The following is a 24,340-nucleotide window of genomic DNA, read 5'->3' on the forward strand; positions in this document are numbered from 1 at the left end:
TGGTAAATAATATTTCATTTTTCCAATTATGTATAAAGATCATTTTCAACATTCATTTTCCATAAGATTTTGAATTTCAGTTTTTTTCCTCCCACACCCTCTCTCCAAGATGGCAAGCATTTTGATATAGGTAATACATGTGTAATCATGTAAACATATTTTCACATTAGTCATATTGTAAAAGAAGAAACAGAACTTAAGGGAAAAGTCATAAAAAACAACAAAAAAAAACTTAGACTCCATAAGTTCTTTCTTTGGAGGTGGGATAGCATTTTCTATTGTGAGTCTTGGATCACTGTATTGCTGAGAACTAAGTCAATCATAACTGATCATTGCAAAGTTTTTGCTGCTATGTACAGTATTCTCCTCGTTCTGCTCATTTCATTCAGCTTCAGTTCATGTAAGTCTTTCCAGATTTTTCCGTTATCTGCCTGCTCATCATGTTTTGTAGCACTATAGTATTCCATTATATCTATATACCCTTGTTCAACCATTCTCCAATTAATGGACATACCCTCAATTTCTAATTCTTTGTCATTACAGTAAGAGCTGCTAAAAATATTTTTGTAGATGTAGGTTCTTTTCCTTTTTTATATTCTCTTTGGGATACAAACCATATTTCTGAATCAAAAGATGAACAATTTTATTACCCTTTGAACATGGTTCCAAATTGATCTCCAGAATGGATGGATAAATTCACACCTACAGTGTATTAGTGTTCCAATTTTCATAAATCTTTTCCAACATCTGTCATTTTTCTTTTCTGTCATACCATCTTATCTATTATTTTAATTTGCATTTCACTAACCAATAATGATTTAGAACTTTTTATATAACTATAGATAATTTTAATTTCTTCATCTGAAAACTTCCTATTTGTATCATTTGACTATTCATCAATTGGGGAATGAATTGTGTTCTTCTAAATTTGACTCAGTTCTCTATATATTTTAGAAATAAGGCCTTTATCAGAAACACTTGTAAAAATTGCTTCCTATCCTACTTTCCTTTTATTCTTGATTGTTTTGATTTTGTGTAAAACTTTTTAAATTTAATGTTATCAAAATTATTCATTTTGCATTTCATAATATTCTCTATCTCATATTTAGTCATAAATTCTTGTCTTCTCCATACAGGTACACTATTTCTTACTCTCCTAATTTGCATATGGGTTCACCCTGTTTGTCTAAATAATGTACCCATTTTGACCTTTCTTGTTATAGGATGTGAGATGTTGGTCTTTGCCTAGTTTCTGCCATACTATATTTTAGATGCCCAGAAGTTTTTGTCAAATAGTGAATTCTTATCCCCAGTGTTGGACTCTTTGGGTTTATTAGTGTTAGTCATTTCCTAGTTTCTTTTGTACCTAATCTATTTCACTGTCCCACTTCTCTATTTTTTTAAGCCAGTACCAAATAGTTTTGATGATTGTTACTTTATAATATAGTTTAGATCTGCCACAGCTAGGTCACCTTTCTTTGCATTTTTTCATTAATTTCCTTGATATTTTTGACCTTTTGTTCTTCCAGATGAATTTTTTTATTACTTTTTCTAACACTTTAAATTATTTTTTGGTAGTTAGATATAACACTGAGAAACTAAATTAATTTAGGTAGAATTGTCATTTTTATTATATTAGGATGTGGTTACTTTTCTTCCAGGATTATGCTTTGTTTTCATATTCTTATTCTATTACCTGCTCTTGTTTTCTGCCTTCTGAAAATCTTTTATTTAATTTAAATTTTCTTTTTTATCACTAACTTGACAAACATTAAAATATTTGAATTTGTGGCATGGAAAATGTAGTTAAATGATTTTATATGTAACTGAATTTTTATTTTCTGTATGTTTTTTAAAAAATTATAATTGGTTTATAGTTTCATTTACATGGAATGGATGGAAAGCTTATCCACAATAACATCTTTATACAACTCCCATCTTTTTTCTCATAAGACTCCTTTTTCTTTGTGTCCACAAAGTTTCTCATTCCTCCAGGCCTGAATTTTAGGACATGAACTTTGCTTATCTTTTCTCTGACTTCTTTGAAGTCTGTTTTCCTAAAATTTAGAATACATGTGGTATCTTTCTCTTATCTTTATACCACTAGAGACCTTTAAGTTGACATTGATCTATCAATTGTGCGCTCTATTGTGCATTGTCATTAAAAGAATTCTAACTGTATTATCCAGACCAAATCTTTTAATTTTGTCCATAGGAATAGAGATAGGAATTCTGTCAAATATATTAAGTACTTGTGCGTTCCTTTGAAATTAGTTCAGTCCCTAGATGGGGGCTGATCAATGTAATAAAAGATTTGTTTTTCAAATCACCATGACCTCATGGTCCTTTTTTTTTCTTTTTGGCAAAGCATTTATTAAGTACTAGTATGTATCAGACACCTCCCTATGTGCTTTAGAAATATCTTCTTTGGTCTTTATAACAATTCTGGGAGACAAGTGCTTCTATTATTATTATTATTTAGATGAGGAAACTGAGGCAAGCAGAGAAATGATTAGCCCAAAATCAATATCTGAGACTAGATTTTGATTCAGATCTTCCTGACTCCAACTATAGTCTCTATTTGCTGTACCATTTAGCTGCTTCTATGACTTTTAGGCCATTAGTGAAAGAGAGGGATCAGATATCTGCATTACCAGAATACAAAATAGGATATAAAAAGGACAGAGTGCTATGTGAGATCCACCACTCCTATGGCTTCCATTATGACTTATACACAAATGATTCTGCCATCTGAATCTCCTTCCTCGACCCATTGCCCAAGTTCGAATTCCATGGTTCCTGTTGCTTTCTGATCATCTTCACTTGGTGTCCCTGCCATTTTTAGAGCTGACATCCAAATCTGCACTCATCAGCTCCTCTCCAGCACTTGTCTTTCTTCCCAGCTTTCCTATTTCTACTGACAGCACCACCATCCAGACACTAGGGCTTAAAACCTCAAATTCTTTTGTACTTCTTTTTTTTTTTTTCACCCTGTCATCTAATCATGTCATAGCTTGCATATATCTTGTACATTTTTCTTTGATACTATAGATAATAAAATTTTGATAAATGAATGATTGGTAAATTTTTGATGCCTTTTGCAGAAATACAGAAATCAGAAAGAGGAATAGGGAGAAAGATGGAATTTTTCATTCTGGAAAATTTGAATATATGGTGTCATTGGGAAAGCCTGGTAGAAATGTCAATCAACAGTGTTGGTTACAGAGGAAAAAAGAAGGATGAGGACCATGATTCCTCAAAGATGTCAAATATTTAATTAAGAATGGTATACCCAAGTTCCTTTAAAATTCTGGAATATAATTTATTCAAATGAACTGACAGTAATTCATTAAATACAGCAGTGTACTAACTTGCAATGCATCTTATTTCTTTCTCAACTCTTCCTGTCTCCCTCCCACCCCCACCCCCATCTTTTCTGTAGTGAGATCAATCAATCAACCAACAGGTTTTTATTAACAGACTGTGCTAGATATTGAAAATTGAAGTATAAAAATGGAAATAATCCCAATTCAACCTGACCTTTCATGTTAATAAAAGAGAAAACAAGCATTTATATATATGTGCATATATATATATATATACATATCATGAATATAAAAGCAAATTAGCATAGCATAGATAAAGTAGTCCAATACAAGGTGGCTTAAGAAGGAAGGCCCTAACAATTGAGGGAATCAGAATAGACTTCATGCAGAAGACTGTGCTTGAGCTGTGTCTTAAAGGAAAAAAAATAATCTACAAGGTAAAAGAAAGGAGAAAATGTATTTCAGTTTTGGCAGGTGGCTAGTACAAAGGCAAAAAGAGAGGAAATGGAGCATTGAATGTGAAGATTATCATCCTTGTAGAGAGGAGAGAGGAAAAATTAGGTGGTGCAATGGTTAGAATGCCAGACTTGATCAGGAAAACTCATCTTCATGAGTTCAAATGTGACCTCAGAAACTTAATGGTGGTGAACTCTGGGCAAGTCATTTAACACTGTAGGCCTTGGTGTCTTCATCTATAAAATGAACTGGAGAAAGAAATGGTAATCTACCCTACTTATTTCTCCCAAGAAAATCCCAAATGGGGTCATGAAGAGTCAGACATGATGGAAAAATGACAGAATAGCAACAGAAAGGAGAGACATAAAATGTCATTTAGTTGAATAAATCATCTTCTGTTGTCTCTTACCTTATCTCCAATAGCAGTTTCATTTCTGTTTTATCTCTGCCATGTCTATTTTGTTGTTCAGGTTGTTTAGTTACTGCAATCATGCCCAATTCTCTGTGATCCCATTTGGGATTTTTTTTTTTTTGACAAAGCTACTGTAGTGGTTTGTCATTTCTTTCTCCAGGTCATTTTACAGTTGAGAAACTAAGGCGAATTAGGGTTATATGACTAACCTGGAGTTCACACTGCTACCAATGTAAGGCCACATTTGAACTCAGTCTTACTGACTGCAGATTTGGCACTCTATTCATTATACTACTTAACTGCCCACAACATGAGCTAAAACACTTAAAAGAAATTCTTTTTCTTCTCTCCTCTCCTCCCCTCCCCTCCCCTCCCCTCCCCTCCCCTCCCCTCCCCTCTCCTCTCCTCCCCTCACCTCTCCTCTCCTCTCCTCTCCTCTCCTCTCCTCTCCTCTCCTCTCCTCTCCTCTCCTCTCCTCTCCTCTCCTCTCCTCTCCTCTCCTCTCCTCTCCTCTCCTCTCCTCTCCTCTCCTCTCCTCTCCTCTCCTCTCCTCTCCTCTCCTCTCCAGGCTTTAGACTTCCCCAGAAGATCTCCACCATTGTTCACATTTGCCTTTGAATAGCATGGCTTTGCCTTCATTTTTTAAAATCTGAACTTGTGGAACATTCAGTCGTATCTCTCATTTGAAATATCACTTCATCTTTATCTAAATCATTTTTGGTTATACCTTTGACTTTTGTTTCTTGGCAGTCTTCCATGGCTTTTAGAAATTAGATTTGGATGGGATCAAAGAGGGCAGCTAGTCCACCTCCCCTCCAAAACATAGCCACCTACTGAGTTAGCCCATTCTCTTGCTTGACAGTACTCATTTTTAGGAAGTTGCTCTTTACAGTAAATTGAAATTTGATAGCCCATTCTAAAATCTCTTCTGTTCTAAAGTCTCAGGTTATGGGATTATAGTTATCTTTTCTCAAAAGTCTTTTACTTTATTCTCTTAATTATTAGGGAATGATCAGGTAGGCTGTGTCTATCTGTGAGAAGGTGAAGTATCAAAGATGGTTGCTAGATTTCTTGTTGGGAAGACTGAAAAAATAATGCCGCTAAAAGAAATAAGGAAGATATAAAAGAGAACTAGTTTCAGGGGAAAGGTGATCAATTTGACTTTTACTTTTGAAAGTGAGGTGAGTCAGAAGATCTAGTGCAAGGTCAGGAAGAGTTCCAAGTTGAAATCTTGCCTCTTACTAAATGAGTGGTCCTTGATAAGTCCCTTCACTTTGTTTGCCTCAGTTTCTTCAACTATAAAAATGAACAGAAGAACGAAATGGCAAGACACTTTTGTTTCTCTGTAAGGAAAATGCCAAATGGGGTCATGAAGAGTTAGACATGAATGAAAAACAATTTAATAACAACAACAAATGTAAACTACAAATAATGTCAGAGTATTATCTATTCAGATGTTGTCAGGCAAGTAAAAACATAGAACTTGAAGAAAAATGAGATATAAGAATTTAAGACCTTTATGTTGTAGAGTCATCTGCATTAAGATGGTAGAGGAAGCAATAAGAGCAGACGAGAACTCTAAGGGAGAGTGTGTATCACAAGAGAATATGGACAAATGCTCATATTTTTTATTTTAAATTGAGAAATGTAGGTTTTTTGATTTCACTTTGACTTCGTAATTATTCTCTCATCTCTCACCATAAAACTTTCTTCTACCAAAAGCAGTCAAAAATAAAACAAAGCAACAGAATGATTGTGATAGATATAATATATAATATAACTCTGCTCATAATTTACCACCCCATTCTCCATAAAACAAAATAGGTGTCACTATCAGTACTTTAGAACAAAGGTAATAAATATATCCTATAGGTATTTTAGACTCCAAACTTTAGGTTCACTAGAATATACAATATCAGATCACAAGTCCACAATTTAGAGTTAAAAAGGACCTTAGATATTACCTGGTCCAACTCCCTCACATTGCAAATGGAGAAACTGAGGCTTAGAAAGGTGGTGTGGCAATCCTTACACAGTGGCAGAGCCTGACTTCAGGGTGGTATAGGTAGTCATCTTCACAGGTAGTCACAGGTAAGCAGGTAGTTGATAAACTATTATTTGATTAGGTTTTAGAAGCAATTTACCCATCTTTTTAGGAAATTCCTTGTTCCACTTTTCATTTGCTGTCTTTCTTTAGTTCGCAGTATTCAGTTTACTAATGTTTCCTGTAAAGAAAGAAGACGACGACTCCTGGATATACCAGGACTCCTTGGATTATGGTCATTCCAGACAAAGTCACTTTCAGTATTGACACCAGTGCCCTCCAGACCCCTTCTCCCTAACTGGGGAAGGTGATTATCTCTGTTTGTTTTAAACAAGTGAAGTCTTCTTTCCTTGAACAATTTATGGCGGTTTCTGGCCTGGGGCCTTTCCCTTGGCTCATGGCCACCCAGAAAGAAGGAGGAAGGAAGTATTTTCTTTCAGCTACACAGTTTGCGGGAGTTTACTTTGTAATTCATTAATTCAGCTATAAAAAGGTTTGGTGTGCTATTCTGAAAAACAGATTTCTGAGGTCTATGGTGGTAGGGCTGAGTGGGGCGGTAGAATGCTTGGGAGCTTTGAAATACACCCATAAATCAAACTGACAGGGACTTCAGAGGTTATGTAATTTTGTGTCATACATTTGCATTCAAGCATTCCAAATTCAGTAGCAAGAGGAGAGAATATGCTGCATCCTTGGCATTTACCATGATTGGGGAAGGGGGTTGCTGGGAGGGGGTGTGTGTGTGTTGGTGGGTGAGAGAGGATTTATTTATAACTTGAGGGTGTGATCTGATGCAGTGTGAATATTCCCTTAAACAGCTACTGTACTCAATGGGGACATCGGATGCTAAAATACAGTCTCCATAAAAATAGGCTGTACGCAAACATAGGATAATAGAATTCCAGAATCTTAGAGTCAAAAAGGACCGTAGAATGCAAAAACTGAGAACTAGAGAGGGGTCCTTAGTACATCGAATGTCAACATTGCAAGAGACATTAGAGCATTGATTATCTGAGCTGGAAAGGGCCTGAGAGACCATGCAAGAAATAGATTTTTTAAAAATTCTTTTTTGTGTCATGGACCCCTCTAACAGTCTGATTAAACCTTCCAATCCTTTCTCAGAATAATGCTTTTAAAAGCAGAAAAGAAAATATATGGAATTATAAAGGAAACAAATTATGCAAACATGGAGTAATAAAAATATTTTTACAACATATTTTCATAGACGTCAGGTGAAGAACCCCTGATCTAGTCTAATCTGTTCATTATAGAAGGAGAAAGTGTGGCTAGAAAGAATATATGATTTCAGTATAATCACACAGTTAGCTAGTGGTAGAATGTAGTTCAGCCCCAGGTTTCTTGTGTCCAAGTACAGTGTCATTTCAGTTATATCCACTTTATTAAAGAATTGAATTTATTTTGTTGAATTTCTTTGCAATGCATTTGCAGTGAGATTTTTAGAAATACTGTAATTCTGATCTTCGTTGCATCAGACATAAACATTGAATCCACTCCATTTCCATTTCAGAACCTGGCAGTAGAAGAGCTTGTCATTAGCCTTAGAAACACAACTGCATCACCATCAGTCATCCTTTACTTTCTTTCACAGCTAATCTTAGTGTACAGGCCCAAAGAAGATTGACCAAGAAATTAATTTATGTTTCTGCAATTGGCCATTTATTGATCGTGTTTGTTCTTAGTCAAAGAAAGGTTTTTAATTATGGATCATGAAGGAAAGCTAAATTCTAATTTTTGTTTTGTTTTCTTATATCAGTGTAATTTTCCACTGTAGGATCTACAAGTGAAGAGCAGGGCCGTCTGCTTTACTCAAGGAGTTAGTTATATCTCATGAAATAATTTCAGGATTCTATTCAGATATAACAGGATCACAACTGAAATTTTATTGTCCATTCATTCATATTTCTAACTGGCAAACATGGTATAGTAGAGCACCAACCTTGGAACCAATAATTCAATTCAATAAACATTTATTAATCAACTACTTTTAACCAGCTACTGTGCTCAATACTGTCCATAAAAATAAGAAAAAGAAAACCAGCCCTTGTCCTTAAGTAATATACATTTTAATTGAGAAAGACAACACACAAAATGAATCTGGAAACAGGGTGGAGGATTAGCTGGCAGTGAGGCATTTTCCATGGAGTTGAAACCAAGTGGAGTTGCTTATGGAAAGTGGAAGTGAAGGTCTGAGTTCAAATCTTACCTTTGATACCCACTGGTTATATGACTGGGCAAGTTGTTTAATCTCTCAGTGCTCAAGGCAATTTTCTGATACCATAAGTTGTTAAGAAGATGCTGACCTGTGAGAGCGAATTTTTTCATTTGACAGTATATCTACCAAGGAAATTATTGGATCTAATTTCTATCCATCTCTCTAAGCAATTTACTACTTTAATTCAACGCACTCTCCCTACCTCACCCCAAATGTAATTTATATCAATCCAGAGTGCAAACAGTAATCAATGGATATTATTTTCATTCTGTTATGTTTATACACATGTGTATATCTATATCTATCTACACACATATATATATAGATGTATCATATATAATGTGTATATCATATAAATATGCATGAACACACACACACACACAGACCAGAGTTTTCTTGACCATTGTGGTGGTGGTGATGGCCTGTCTTTGGAAGGTAATCTTTATTTCAAGGTTTATTATTTTCTCTTCAGAGGCTAGATTTGAATTCAGGTACTCCTGACTCCAGGACCAGTGCTCTATCCACTGCACCACCTAGCTGCCCCCTATTATCTTTTTAAAAGATGTTCATGTCCTTTAGTTAGACCAGAAGTGTTGTTAGATTGGAGGAACATATTGGTGCTCTTGGATGTGGTTAGGATCTGTGCTCCCCCTGCCTTATATTCCTCTATCCAGGATCAACTGAGCCTGGGTCAGCACTTGCTTGAATTATGAGACAGGAAGCTCTGACTCCTCCCACTTCTCTGACAGTCCCTTTGCTAGTCTGATTTCTCTACTCATCTCTCTTGAAGGAGCCTTGACATATCATTAATAGAAATGTTAAAATAAAAATCAATTTTTATTGCCCGGAACCAGTAGAAAACAATAGGACATGGCAGATATACTTATTTTTGATGTTAGAGGACCTGGGTTTGAATCTTTTCTCAGACAGTTTAAGTAAGTCGCATCAGTAAGTCATTTTACCTCTGAATGTTCCAGTTTCTTCATATATAATAGTACTTTTGGGAGATAGTATAGTTCAGTGAATAGAATTTTGAATTTGGTGTCAAAAGAGCAGAATTCAAGTCTTGACACTGTAAAATTTATTCCTTTATGTGACCTTGACCTCACTTATGTGACTTAACCTCATTGGACCTCAATTTCCTCATTCATAAAATATAGAGGATAGGAGTAGTCCTTGAAGAGTAAAGGGATGACAGTTCAGGCCCTCTTCCCTTAAATAGAGCTAAAAATACCAACTTTGGAACAATCCTTACAATTTGGTGACTGATGGTTATTGAATCATGTAAACCTTGGAAATGGGATTGAGGCATGATAGGGAAAAGAAGAAACAATTAACATGATCTGAGGGAAAGAATAGACTCAGATAAAGAGGCTGTGGTACAAGTGTTGAAGGTCAGGACAGAGTTCATCTGGTAATCAAATTATGTAGTAATCAAATTTAAGAGTCTAGGTAGAAAGCAGTTAAGGAATTTGCAATAGAAAATCAAAGCCTGGGAAATCAGCCCAGTCTTGCTTTAAAAGGGATCAATAAATGGGGACTAGAGGAATTTTTCTCACATAATTACTCTAAGACCACAGTCTTCTGTAACAAGTAGTGGCATTCTAATCAATATGATAGGGGTACTGTCATCCCAGACAATTGGCATGGTTTCATAAATCTTCCCTGACAGAGTAGACATATCATGTGGGAGTTCCCTTTGGGGAGTAGTCATTGTCCATCTTCTCTAGGTCGCCATGTTCTATTAATTTTCTCTCTACAGCATTTATCAAATTCTTCCTCTTTCCTTTCCCACACTTCTTCCCTGATCTCCTCTTTCCCATCCTTTTGCATCATCTTCTCCTTGATATCTTCCCTCCAATCTACATCCTATCAAAAATCACTTACTTTTATATGGTCCTATAGATTTTACAAGACTTTTTTTTCCCTCATAATAACCCTAGCTGTGCAAAGAAATCTTTTCTCAATATAGACTGCAATTCATTTATAGAAAATCTTAGATTTTCCTAAGACCTCAATAAATTAAGTGGTATGTATGAAGAACCAAGTTCTTCAGTCTTTCCTCTACACTGGACTGCCTCTCAAAGTAATGCAAAGATAATTATTTCTTAATTTCTCTGATTAGAATACTCTGCCTGGTACATGATAAACACCTAACAAAGATTTGTTGACTTAGAGGTATAGTACCTGTCCTACAATTCCACATCTAATATCAGAACTAGGATTAGAATCTAGATGTCCTATTACATCCCTTTGATTGTTTTCCTCAGAAAATTTCTAGTGCTTACCTTACCTATCCAAAGTTATCTCTTCCCACTCCTCAAGACAGAACCTTCATGTCAGCTAGGGAGTTGATAGAACATTTTGTCTGGAGTTAGGCAGTCTTGAGTTCAAATCTAGTTTCAGGAGTTTACTAGCTATGTGACTCAGGGAAGTCACTAAAAAAATTGGTTTGCCTCAGTTCCCTCATCTGTAAAATGTTCATAATAATAGCACTTATTTTCCAAGGTTTGGTGAGAATCAAATTAGATATTTGTTAAGTCTTGCACTTAGGAGCAAATAAATGTTAGTTATTATTAGTACCTCTACACTAAAAATCATTTTTCACTTTCCTGTATACTGACTTCACTGTTTGTTGTATCTTTGGATCCCCCTTGCCTTGAATAGAGTAAACCCTCACTAAAGATATTTTTGTTGAATTGCATTGGTCCAGGACTCAGAAAGTGTCTATAGCCCAGATTGTATCACATCCACTATCCTTACTATGCTTCTTTGTGAATTGTGTGAAGTCTAACCATAGGATTTATGGACTTGTATCTGGATTTTCATAGATTCATCACTGCAGCCCAGACTCTCTCTTGTCTTGACTCTGTTGGTTTTAAGAACAGTTGGATAAGAGATTAGCATTTGCTGTCACTTAGAGAAGTACAGAATTGGTGAGAAAGAGATTAGAATTTGTTACCATCACTCAGAGAACCACATATGATAAGAGATTGACTCATGACTTCTGGGTCTAGTATAGAAATGCTTAATTTCTCCTAAGATGATTCCTTCCTTCATAATTAAGGAGTGTAGCAGATTAATAAAGACAGTAAATAAGATCATAGACTTAAAGTAAGAAAGTATCTTAGGGAGCCTTTGAGTCCGACCCCTTCATCTGAAAACTGATGCATGGAGAGGTTAAGTGGATTGCCCAGGGTAACTCAGCTAGTGAACTTAAGAAAACTTAAAAATACTGAGAAAGCCATTGCCAATGTATTATTATGATCAGATTCTGAAGACCACTTTAAAAGGCTGAGTACCAAAGACTGAAGTACAAACAAAACAAAACTCAAGAACAATAAAACTCCAGGTTAGCCAGGAAAGCAGAATCAAGCACTGACTAAATTTAGAAGATTATTGCAGTGTGGATATTTTGCCATGTATAATTGCTCAACTTTGTTGACTTTTCCTTTGATGATGAATTGGGATGTGTTCTGTATATGTCTTGACCTTTTAAAAGGTTGGGAAGTAAAAAATGGACACATTATAAGTGATAGTCTTCTAGGTAAAGTTTTAAGTGAGAAGTTAGGAAGTATGCCACAGTGATTAGGACTATTGCTGGGAACATGACTTAATAGACTAGATTTCATTGTCTGGAGACCTCCAAGAAAATTTTCATTCAGAAGAAACACTTAATACTTTCTATAGATTAGGCAGCTATTAGAAAGTAGTCATTTGGATCATGCACAGTAAAGAATGTCTATGCTTAAACATTCTACACGTGACAAAGTGTTAGTGTGGAATGCTATACTGTTAAGTCAGTAGGAGTCTAAAATTAAGAGTCTCATTCTTTTAGCTCTACTGAATTAAGGGCAGATTTGCTCATCTCACCAGCACAGCCTTACTTTGGAACCTTGTGAAGAAAAATAATAGCAAATTAAAATGGTTCACACAAATTTAAATTTTTGAATTTTTTTCTTCAGGTTTTTCTTCAGGATTGTTCAAAATGGCATATTACCTAAATACAATGAGAATTATGTTTCCTAAATGATCCCATACCTTTCTCATAGGTAGATCTTGGGATATTTGATGAAGACAATGGCCTACAATAAAGAGGCTGCCAACTGAGTGATATGTACTTTCTTTATCCTTACAATTGAAATATTTCTTTTTGGTAGGAAAGATCATCTTGGGAAGGGTATAAGAGGTCACAGATAATATAAAGGAGTACAGATGCTTTGTTCTGCATCAGGGAAAAGACCACTTAAAAATATAATCTAATTTAGAACATATTGCTGAAGTACATATTGTGTGCAATGGGGAATACTTCTCATTTATCATCCAAAAATTTAGGAAATGAAAATTTTTGAAGGAATTTAAAATATATAATAGAATATGATATAATCCTTGAAAAAGAGTAATTTAGTTAAAATCTTAGTTTTGCTCCTACTTATGTAAATCTCAGAATAGTTGACATCAAGGATGGCTAAATGTTGCAGAGCATAGAGTGCTGGCCGTGAAGTCAGGAAGATTCATCTTCCTGAGTTCAAATCCAACCTCAGAAACTTGCTATTTGTGTGACCCTGGGCTAGTCATTTAATATGGTGTGTCTCAGTTCCTCATCTACACTCCAGCATCTTTGCGAAGAAAACCTTTATGGGGTCATGAAAAAGTTGGGCACAAATGTAATGCCTGAACAACACGAAACCATAGACAAGTCATTTAATTGCTCTAGACCTTTTTTTTTAATCTATAAAAATGAGAGAATTGGACTAGATTTTCAATAAGGGTCTGTTCAAAATTTCATGATGCTTTGAAGTTGAGATGTACTGAAATAAATTCCATTTCCCTACTTTGGAACTCCATTGCCCTTGGTTCTAAAAACCTGATAGACCTATTGATGATTATTATTTTATTAAAAAAAAACTATCCTAGAATCTGACCATCCCATTTGGAATTTATTCTTTGCTTAGATCTGGAGTATATTTCCTAATGTGTATTTGTTGTTGTTTGTGGGTTTTTTTTTTTTGAACTGAAATTAAAGGACATCTATACTTTTGTTCTGAAGTAGAATAAAATGAATTGTAAGAGATTTGAATAGTGGATATGAATAATACCATCTATCACAGCAAAATTCAGGAAGGGATAACTTCTGGTTGAGGTTATAGGGGAAGAAGAAAGACTTGACAAAGAAAAGGCAACTGATGGGCGACTAGGTGGCGCAGTGGAGTCAGGAGTACCTGAGTTCAAATCTGACCTCAGACACTTAATTATTACCTAGCTGTGTGGCCTTGGGCAAGCCACTTAACCCCATTGCCTTGCAAAAAAAACAAAACAAAACAAAAGGCACCTGAGCTAGACCTTTAAGGATGGATATAATAAAGAATAGGAAGGGAAATTCTGAGAAGAGGATACAGTATGAGCAAGTAATCAAGTGAGAGGAAGATAAGAGATATGTTTGGGGATTATCAGGCAAGTCAATTGAAAAGTAGAATATGAAAAGGAATAATTTAAGATAAGGGTGCAGAGATAGTTGAAAATAGATTGTAGCTTTGTATACTAGGCTAAGGAATTTGGCCATCATCCTGTTGGCAATGGAATGAAGTTGAAGGATTTTAATTGGAAGAGTATCATGAACAGAGTAGAACAGACTGGGCTCCGACAGTATGGACTCTTGCCATAAGAGTTGAAGTACATATTTTATTATTTATACAGTTACTTATAAATGATCACCTAGAGTGTTTTTGGATTGATTATTGACTTATTGGAGATTCATATAAATTAATCATTCTTTTTTCCTTTTGATTTTCAGGATCCACGAAGCAAGCACAAGTTTAAAATTCACACTTATTCCAGTCCAACATTTTGTGATCACTGCGGCTCTTTACTGTATGGGCTCATTCACCAGGGAATGAAATGTGACAGTAAGTGAAGCTCCTTCAACTCTTTTAAGCCTACTTATTGACTACTGGAAGGAAACAGGAGGAATCTGTTTGTTGGGTTTGGTGTTTATGACCAGAGTGAATTTCCCTTATGTCAAGGTTGGGTGGTTTGGCAACAGAAATGTGATTTCCACTGTCTCCTTAGTTTAGGGTAGGACTTCATCTCTTCCCTCAGCCTGATATTTAAAGACCAAGTGGATTTTGAAGAGAGGATAGTCATGAAGAAGGTAGCTCTTCAATAATTTCTAGATCTATAATTCCCTATCCCAATGCAAATGACAGTTCTTTCATTTCTGTTAAGATGATCTTTATAAATTGTATCAAAATAAAATTGTCATTTAAAAACTTAGAGTTGTCAGATTAATCTAACCAAGTGTCTGTTCAATCCCCAAATCTTTAGTGATTTCTTATTGCTTTTGCAATATAAATGAACATTGATAGACAAAATCCACTAGTGATCATCCTCATTTTTCCTGCTCTATATAGTCTATTCCAACTAAATTAAAACTAGGAACAGCTCCTGAAAACTTAAATTGCCTCACTTTAGCAAGAGATCCTTAATGCCTCAGATGCAATGTCTCCTTATCTCTGATTAGGGGAGAGGAAGGTATAGTGGGGAAAAAGTACCGAATTTGAGGGTCTAGGTTTGAATCCTGGCTATGATCTCTAGGACTTTGGACAGCTCACTTGATCTGATCAGGTTTGAGTTTCCTCATTTTTTTAGATTCTTTCATCTATTAGTTGAAGCAGTTAGATGCAGTAAGATACAGTGGAAAGACTTGGAGACAGAGAATATCTTGGCTGTGGTCATTTGGGGAAGTCACTTAACTTCATGAACCTCAGTTCCTTGTCTGTAAAATAAGAGACTCAGACAATATGAGCTTTAGAATCACTTCTGACTCTAAATCTATGTCTAGATGATCACTTAACTCTGCCTCAGTGTCTTCATCTGTAAAATGAGCTGGAAAAATAAATGACAAACCATTCCAGTATCTTTGTCAAAAATCACCAAATGGGGTCATAAAGAGTTGGACATGACTGATATGACTAGGTAATAACATTGCCTGTCACTGTGCTAGAAGTTTTATAGTGATTATTTCATTTGATGCTCACAATAAACCTGGGAGGTAGGTAGTATTATTAGCTCCATTTTAAAGATGTGGAAATTCAGGCAGTTTTAAATAATTTGCCCAGGATTATATAGCTAGTAAGTATCTGAAACGAATTTGAACTCACTTCTTGTCTTCAGACCCAGATTTCTATCCACTGCACCACCTAACTACTAATTCATAAGGGCCAGAACTATAACATATGATTCCTGGTTCAGAACTCTTTCTATTACCCTATTTCCTTTCATAAGAAGCTATGATTATTTCTCATCAGTCAGGACAAAAAGATTTTTAAAAGACAGTATAATTTAGCAATCATTTGCCATCCTCCCAAGCAGTTGTCCTTCCTTGGGGACAACTAGAGTCAGCTAGACTAGATACAGTTTAGCCCATGTCTGCTTGGAACCCTTGAGGGTAAGTTGAGTGACATTGTCTGGAGTCCTGGTAATTGAGAATGTATTCATCAAGCAAAGAAAACAACCAACCTTTAGGGCAGAGAGGAAGACATCTGGAGGCTCTGCAGACAAGAGTACTTTGCTATTTCAGGGATTTTTCATTTCATCATTTGGGTTCTCTCTCCACTGACTAATCACAGGCCCCCAAATGCAACCAAATAAATGGTCTTTGAGACTGACTGTGCCCAAAATAAAGCATTTCCCTCTAGCAACTTAGGGATGAGCCAGAACCCCTATGGCCAGTCATCAGCAATTAGAGATAACTAGCATTGCCCTTTAGACTTGACCTTTAGTTATCCCTCTTGAGAATTGCTCTTGTTCCAGACCTGTGAAAGACATTTCCTTGTACCTATATCCTTGCCTTCAAACTTAAGCTAGGTTGGTCATCAGAGAGTAAGCAGGAGGTCTATTACTGGACTCATTTCTGAGAAGTCTCAGCTTGATGGAACCCGCTATAACTTGCAGTGGGCTTTTGCTGCCTTTGAGAACTAGGGGTCACCTCCCTCCAGAAGGAATGACTGAAAATAGCAGGTATGGATCTGCCTATGGATGGAAATAATGACATTAAGAGCTCACATTTCTGGAGTGCTTCAAGTTTTCAACATGTTTTGTTCACAGAAATCCCACTATAGAATAACAGCAAAAATAGCAGTTATTGTTGTTATTATTAATAGCAGTGTTGGCAATCATATCTGTCTCTTTGTAATGTCATTTGGGATGTTCTTGCCAAAGATTCTGTAGTGGTTTGCCATTTCCTTCTCCAGCAAATTTTTCAGATGAGGAAACTGAGGAAAACAGAGTTAAGTGACTTGCCTGGGGTTTCTCATCTAGTAAATGTCTGAAGCCAGATTTGAAATCATGAAGATGAATCTACCTGACTCCAAGTTTGACACTCTACACACTTTACCACCCCATTGCTCAAATTACCCTTTTGAATAGTTCTAAATGTTAGGAAGTTTTCTGTTTTTTTTTTTAAACTCTGCATTGAAAGTCAAAATCAGCCCCTCTTGATTGCATTGTCTCATTTTCCTTTCTTTCTGCTCTCTGCACCAAAGCAGAACAAGCCAGTCTCTTTCAAATGAAAGTTTTTCTTGCACTTTAAGCCAGTTGTTGTCTCCCTATCTGTTCTCCAAGTAAAATATCTTCAGTTCATTCAATCCATGGACTTCTGACCTGGTTTCCATTTCTTTGAGTAACCTGGATGCTCTCATTTGAACGCAATCCAACTTTTTATTTTTTCAAAAATATAGTGCCAAGAACTGAAGCCAATATTGCAGACATGAACTGGCCAGGGCAAAGTACAGTGGAGTGACTGCCTTCCCAAATCTGTTTCCTCATCTGTAAAATGGAATAATAGTATTTGTACTATCTCATTGAATTCTTTTCAGAAAAGGAAATAGGAACTGGACCTGTGATTTCATTAGTACAGAGAGCTTCCAGGTAAGGGAAAATCCCTCTACCAGCACAGCTCAAACATACACCTTCTTTCCTAACTTGAAGTCTTAGAGAGTTATCCAGGACCTGACAGTTTGTGACTTGCCCAGGATCACAGAGCTCTTATGTGTCATAGAATGAACCTGCACTCAGTTTTTTCTGTATTTGAGAGCAGCCTTCTATTCGTGAATCTTTAGGCCCCTAAAATCTTGAAGTCCTATAGAAATAGAAGCTTTTGTTCTAATCCTTTCCTTTGAAATAGTGGGGACAGTGGTTATCTATACTGAAAACCACCATGTAAGTGATTTTTATTCAAATAAATTGTTCTTTATGTCTTCAGTGCCCCAGGGAGATTTTTCAACATTAAAACACAATTTAAAATGAATCATTTATTGAATGATTCCTATGGGCAAGACCCTTTGCTTGACTCTGATTATGCAAAGAGAAATAAGATCCAATCTGTGGCCTCTAGGAATTCAGTCTTGTTTGGGAAATAAGAAAGATTTACAAATAGCTAGGTACAAAGGACTAAGTTACAGTAAGTAAATGCAATGAGCGCATCATGTACAGGGTTAATTCTGCTGGCTAGACCTGGAAACAATGAATGAAAGATGCAGAAAGGCAGATTTTTGACTCTCCAAGGAAAGACCAGTTAACACAAAGACAGGTGTAGGTTATGTTAAAATGAAGGTCTTGGAGAATGTGACTTAGGTCAATCAAATCTTGATCAAAGAGGCTTCAGTTTCCATGTCACTTGATTTATAGAGGTTTCAACCTTTCCTCAATTTGAATATAGTGAGCAGGAATATACCCATTCGTGGAATTTCTTTTACTATCTGATTAGATTTGACCTGGGTGAGTCTTTAAGAGAGATTTCCCACAATGGCTGGTTTCTATATAGGAAGTAGAAAAGGGGGAAATCTTGGTTTCAAATTATATGGTTGTTTTTTTTTTTAGGTTTTTGCAAGGCAAACGGGGTTAAGTGGCTTGCCCATAGCCACACAGCTAGGTAATTAAGTGTCTGAGACTGGATTTGAACCCAGGTACTCCTGACTGCAGGACCAGTGCTTTATCCATCATGCCACCTAGCCATCCCTTTGGTTTCAAATTAAAAGAGAAATTTCCATTTCTTGTTCTGGACATGTTAAATCAGAGGCCAGTTGGTCATCTCTTGGGCTTCTATAGACAATATTATTACATTGTATGAGAAGTTGGGCCACACGATCTGTTCTTAATTCTTGAGATTCAATGACTTTTTGCCCTCTATTGGATTCCCAACTCAACTACTTACTCCTTTTAATGATTACTTTGGAAAAAAAATAGCTCTCCTATTTGTACTTCGGGTTCTTTTTCTAAAAAATGAGGAGATTGGACTCAATGATCTTGAAATCCCCTTTTGCTTCCTACTTATGCTCTTGTGACTTTAGAGCTAATTTAATCCAATCCCTTCTCACCCCCCCACCCCCATTTTAATAGTTGTGGAAACTGAGGTCTTGAAAGGGGAAAATCCCTCACCTAAAGTCAAATTGTTATAGTTTTTATAGCTTGAGGATCAGAGTGATGATGCAGATGAAGGTGGTGATTATGATGGTGAGATATTGATGATTATGATGATATTTACATTTAATACATGCACAATGCATCACAAACATTTTCTCAGCTTTCCCTACTTGTGACTCTAAAATCTTTCCAATGCCCCTCATTTGAAACTTAGAGTGTGGATTTGGTGTCCAAATATTATAAATATATTTCTCTTCTACCTTGACTGTATTGATGGCTTGGTTATTTCTTCTTGCTCTGTCATAGTTTCCCCTTTCCATAAAATTAAGAAATCAGTATATGTCACTTTTATCATTCAGGATCCAAAGATTCATTTCTCTGTCAAAGGATTAGAAAGTCTGGTAATCTTATTTTATTTCCTCTCTTTCTCATTTTTGGGTTGATTAAAGAGCCCTTTTAATTTAACTTATCTCTGTTAGACTTAACAGGAAGAGAAAGTATTTAAGCTTTTTTTAGGCACCTGGAGAAATGTTAGGAAGATCTGTCCCTGGGTAGTAATGGATTAATTACCAGACAAACTTAAAATGTTCTGGGCTCCATACTGTGCCCCATCATTTACTAAAATCTCTAGTCACAGAATCATAGAATCTTGTTCCTTTTAAGGGGCCTTGGGTATCATTTAGGACAATTTGTCCCTGAATAAGAATCTTATTTCTTATTCTGTAACATTCCTAAAAGTTGTTTACCAAGCAACTACTTTAAGATGCTCTCCCTACCACAAGGTAGATAGCTACCCCTAAGACTCTAAATTCATTCCCCTTTTGAGCTGCTTTAATTCTCCAGAATTAAGATCTGCCTTCCTTCAATATCACCAGAATAATAATAACTCTTCCTCCCATATACTTTCTCCTTCAAGACATTGGTCATGTTTCCCTTAGGTATTCTTTTTCTTATTCTCCATGTTCCTAGTTCTGTCAGCCCATTCTTATATAATGTGGTTTTTAGTTTTCTCATCATTCCAGTCACACATTAGCTTGCCAATTTTTACCTAAAATTTGGTGACCAAAACTGAAAACAATATTTCTAAGGATATTCTGATGAGGGGAGAGTACAGAGGGACCAATATCTCCCTCCCTTTAGACTTTATTTCTGTTTAAGCATCTCAAGATCATATTAGCTTTTTAGACTGTAATATCTCAATGTTGTTAAGTATTGAGCTTACAGTTATCTAAAATCCCCAGGTAGCATTCGCTTGTATTATTATATAAACATTGCCCTCCATGAAAGCTCTGCCATGCCAACTTCCTCCATCCCCTCAGGCACACAGCCTCTGCTGCCAGCTCTGTTTTTGGAGCTGGTCCCCAAAGGCCAAGTCACAGAGAAATGTGTTTGTTAATTCTCTTTTAGAGCTGTTACTACTTCAAGGAATCAGGAAGGCACCCCTGGGACCCCTTGATTTTCCTTCAATACATCCACCTAGCCTTTCCGATTTGGTAGACTGGCAGAGATGGCTTTTTTAACTTCTTATTTCTTCAGACATCTTGGTTTGGACCCTGAATACATGGGCTTCAAGGTCCATGATGAGGTTTAAGAACTGGAAATCAATGGTTGATTCTCAATATGACCCTCAATATAGGGTTTGTGAATGTTAATGATAAAAAACTTTCTGGGTTGGTGGCAGCTAGGAGTAGTGGGTGGACAGTGGCCAAGAGCTGTCATAGAAGGAGAGGGTAGAAGACAGAAATCTTCACCCTTTCCAAATCTGACCAGCCCAGAAGAGCTGATGTCTGAACTCAATGATTGAGCTTTAAGTATGGTGACAAATTTTGTGCCATTTCTCACCCCAAACATGTTCACAGGGAATTTCTCTGGGGATTTCCTTTTCTCTGTTCTTCTTCCTTTTTGACTTTTGAGAGGCAAAACATGCCAAGTCAAGATTAGCAAATGAGCCCGGTGATGCCTAAAGGGAACTTGGGACAAAATAATGTTCTTTCCTTCACTCTCTTTCTTCTTTTTTCCTCTTTCTTCCCTGTTTCCTTTATTTTCACTCTTCCCCCTTCTCTCTCTTTTTTCTACTCTCCCTCTTTCTTTCCTTTCCCTCTAACTCTTCCTATTCCCTTTTCCTCCCCTTTTCCTCTTTTCCTTCTTGCTTTTTCATTCTCTCTCCTCCTTTCCCCTTTTCTTGCCAAAGATACTGAAGTGTCTTCTCATTTCTTTCTCCAGCTCATTTTGTAGATGAAGGACACTGAAGCACAGAGGATTAAGGACTTGCCCAGGATCACACAGCTAATAGATGTCTGAGGCTGGATTTTCCTTTGCCCTCTCTTTGTTCCCCTTTTCCTTTTTCCTTCCTCACTCCCTTCTCCCCACTCACTCCATTTTCTCTTTCATTTATCTACATAAATACATAGCATCTCATACTTTAATATTCTCATTCTTGGGGCAGCCAGGTGGTGCAGTGGATAAAGCACCAGCCCTGGAGTCAGGAGTACCTGGGTTCAAATCCGGTCTCAGACACTTAACAATTACCTAGCTGTGTGGCCTTGGGCAAGCCATTTAACCCCATTTGCCTTGCGAAAACCTAAAAAAAACCCCATTCTCATTCTCTCCATTTCCTTCTCTTGCTTTCTAATTCTCGTTCTCTCTTTCTCTTTCTTTCATTCTCTCTTCTTTCTCATTCTCTGTTAATTTCACAATTTTGATCTGGGGCTGACTTTATAAGTAGGAAGGTGGACAGGCAACTTCACCAGTAGGAATGTGAAACTGAATCTTTCCTTGACTTCTTTAGGAAGGAACCATGTCAAAGATCCTTTTATGTAGTGCTCTGAAGAATGAGAAATTTGTTTATGCTAAGCAATACAGGGGGGGAATGATAGAGAGGGAATAGATGTTTGCTTGACTCCTTTAAGAAGCCCAACTTTCTCATGTGTAAAGTGAGGTTAATACTTGCAGAACCCTGGGCGATAGTGGTACAGTGGATACAGTGTTGGGACTGGAATCAGGAAGATCTGAGTTCAAATCCAGCCTCAGACATCTATTAGCTGTGTGATCCTGGGCAAGTCCTTAATCCTCTGTGTCTCAGTTTTCTTCATCTACAAAATGAGCTGGAGAAAGAAATGAGAAGCCACTTCAGTATCTTTAGCAAGAAAAGGGTCACATATAATCTGACATGTCTGAAATGATTGAATGACAACAATAAAAATCTGCCATACCTCCTTCAGTATTTTTGTAAGACTAAAATGAGATAATGTATGTTAAGCATTGAGCAAACTGAAAAATATATATTTATGATGATTTTTACTAATTATAACTTTCTGTAGTACACAGCTAAAGGCAGTGTTGAACCTGGGTTCAAATCCTATCTTTCTATCTGTGGCTTAGGACAAATAACCTGCCATTCCTTTTCTCCTTTGTGTGGACTCCCCCCCCCTTCTCCCTCCCTCCTTCCCTTCCCTGTCTCCCCTTTTTCTCCCTCCCTCTCTCCTCTCTCCTTCCCTCTCTTCTCTATAATACATTTTTCCTTTATAGTTTTGCTTAATGGCAGATTTTTTCCTGCTCTTTCTTGAGTTCTGGGAATAGCATTGACATTGGGAATCTGGGCACTGATATATGACTATACTTGAGTACCTTGAAGTGAGAGTCAGATTAAATGATCTTTCAGATCCCTCCTGTCTCTAAATCCTATGATTCAAAACCCACACCCGCATCACATGGATTTTCCCTTTTCTCTTCTGTCCAGCCTGCATGATGAACGTGCACAAGCGCTGTGTGATGAATGTCCCCAGCCTCTGCGGAACAGACCACACTGAACGTCGAGGGCGAATCTACATCAAGGCCCAGATTGATAAAGATGTTCTCACTGTTGTTGGTAGGTATTGACATCCAAACGCCTGGGTTGGGGATAACCTTAGGATCTCCTGAAAATATATTTGTTATTTTGTCCTTAACTTGTATGCTGATGAAAGAAGAGGGCAGGTAATGTGTGTGGGCAGGAGACTCTTAGAGACATGAGCTTAATTGTCTTATTATTCTTGACTTGTGAGCTTTACCCTTTCCTGACTAGTCCAGGGTCACATTTTGTTCAGGTTCTAGGGTCCTCAGGGCAGTGTGGTCTAGCACTACAGACAACTTGGGGCTTCTGTGAGGGAACTCTGAAAACTCCCTTGTGGAGTTTCCTTCTTCCTGTCTTTTTGTCACTCTTTTTAACACTATTTACTCAAAGCCCTTTACTTGTTATATACAGAACATAAATGACAAGTTAGTTCTCACCAGCATCCTCATGGGAAGTAAATATTCACTGAACCCAAACCTGTAAGGTTTGTGGGGAGGAGAGAGGGAGGTGTGGGGCTTTCAAAATATGACAGGAAGTTTGAGCTTGGTATCCATATAAACTAGGTAGTGCTCCATCTTACTGGTTGTTACCTTATCCCTTAAATTGCCTAAGACGTTAAACCTGTGCCAGAAATTATGGTCACTTAGTTTTCCAGGGTGATATAACCAAATATGCTTTAGAATATGAGAGAATGGTCACTTCTATAAGCAAGAAGCTCAAGAATAGAAAGAGGAAAACTCCCCATCTCCACAAAAACAAAAGTCCACAAAAAAACCAAATTTCAAATATGTGCTTACTGGAAGAATCTGTAGCCTATTTTGTCACCACTTCTTCTGAAGGGAACTGGAGATCTAGGGTTCATCTCCTTTCCCATAGACCAATAGAGTGACAAGACCTCAACCATAAGAATTCTACTCACCATGAGTATAATACACACACACACACACACACACACACACACACACACACACACACAGCACTGTCTTTCTTCGGATTGGAAAGAGGTTTAGGATTGTGTAGAGATACCTACATCCCACAAGAATCAGATCATTCACAAAGGGAACTTCCTGATACTAACAGGGATTCTCATATTTGAAAAAAAATACATGTTAACAGCAATACCCCCAGCAAACTAGAAGGAATGACCTTCCCAACTCATCATGTGATTACCAGCAAAACAGTTGCTTCATTGGCCTAAGAGAAAAAAGTCAAGATTGAATGACAACTTCTATTCTTTGGACTGGGTATCAATATTGATCAGTAAAATTGATATGGCATGGCATACTTAAATGTAATCAAAGCATTAGAGAAAGTCTATCACGTTATCTCAAGGAAATGTTGGAGAGAATGATTTAGATGATGATAGATATTAAGGGAACTTGGAACAGGTTGGATGACTAAACCCAAGCCATGATTATTAATGATTCTGTTTCACATTGGATAGAATTTTCTAGTGAAATATTAAAGAAATCTATCCCTGGTACTCTGCTGTTAAACAATTTGATCAGTAATTTGGATAGAGTCAGCCTTATCAAATTTGTGCATGACATAAAGCTGAGAGGAATAGCTAGCATGCAATATGACTATAAGATGAAATTTAATAGGAATAAATGCC

General features: G+C 36.7%; 1 protein-coding gene and 1 pseudogene across 2 annotated transcripts in view; both read left to right on the plus strand.

Annotated features, from left to right (window-relative positions):
- Positions 1 to 24,340, plus strand: part of PRKCB (protein kinase C beta) — a 704,261-nt gene that overhangs the window by 313,112 nt on the left and 366,809 nt on the right. For both annotated transcript variants that reach the window (XM_074196811.1, XM_074196810.1), the window contains exons 4-5: positions 14,266 to 14,377; positions 22,633 to 22,761. In XM_074196811.1, the coding sequence (XP_074052912.1) occupies positions 14,266 to 14,377; positions 22,633 to 22,761 (241 nt within the window). The remainder of the gene's footprint in view (positions 1 to 14,265; positions 14,378 to 22,632; positions 22,762 to 24,340) is intronic.
- Positions 22,852 to 24,340, plus strand: part of LOC141495061 (insulin-like growth factor-binding protein 7 pseudogene) — a 79,041-nt pseudogene continuing 77,552 nt past the window's right edge.

The sequence above is a fragment of the Macrotis lagotis genome, chromosome 8 (genome assembly GCF_037893015.1).
Source record: "Macrotis lagotis isolate mMagLag1 chromosome 8, bilby.v1.9.chrom.fasta, whole genome shotgun sequence".
NCBI classification, from domain to species: Eukaryota; Metazoa; Chordata; class Mammalia; order Peramelemorphia; family Peramelidae; genus Macrotis; species Macrotis lagotis.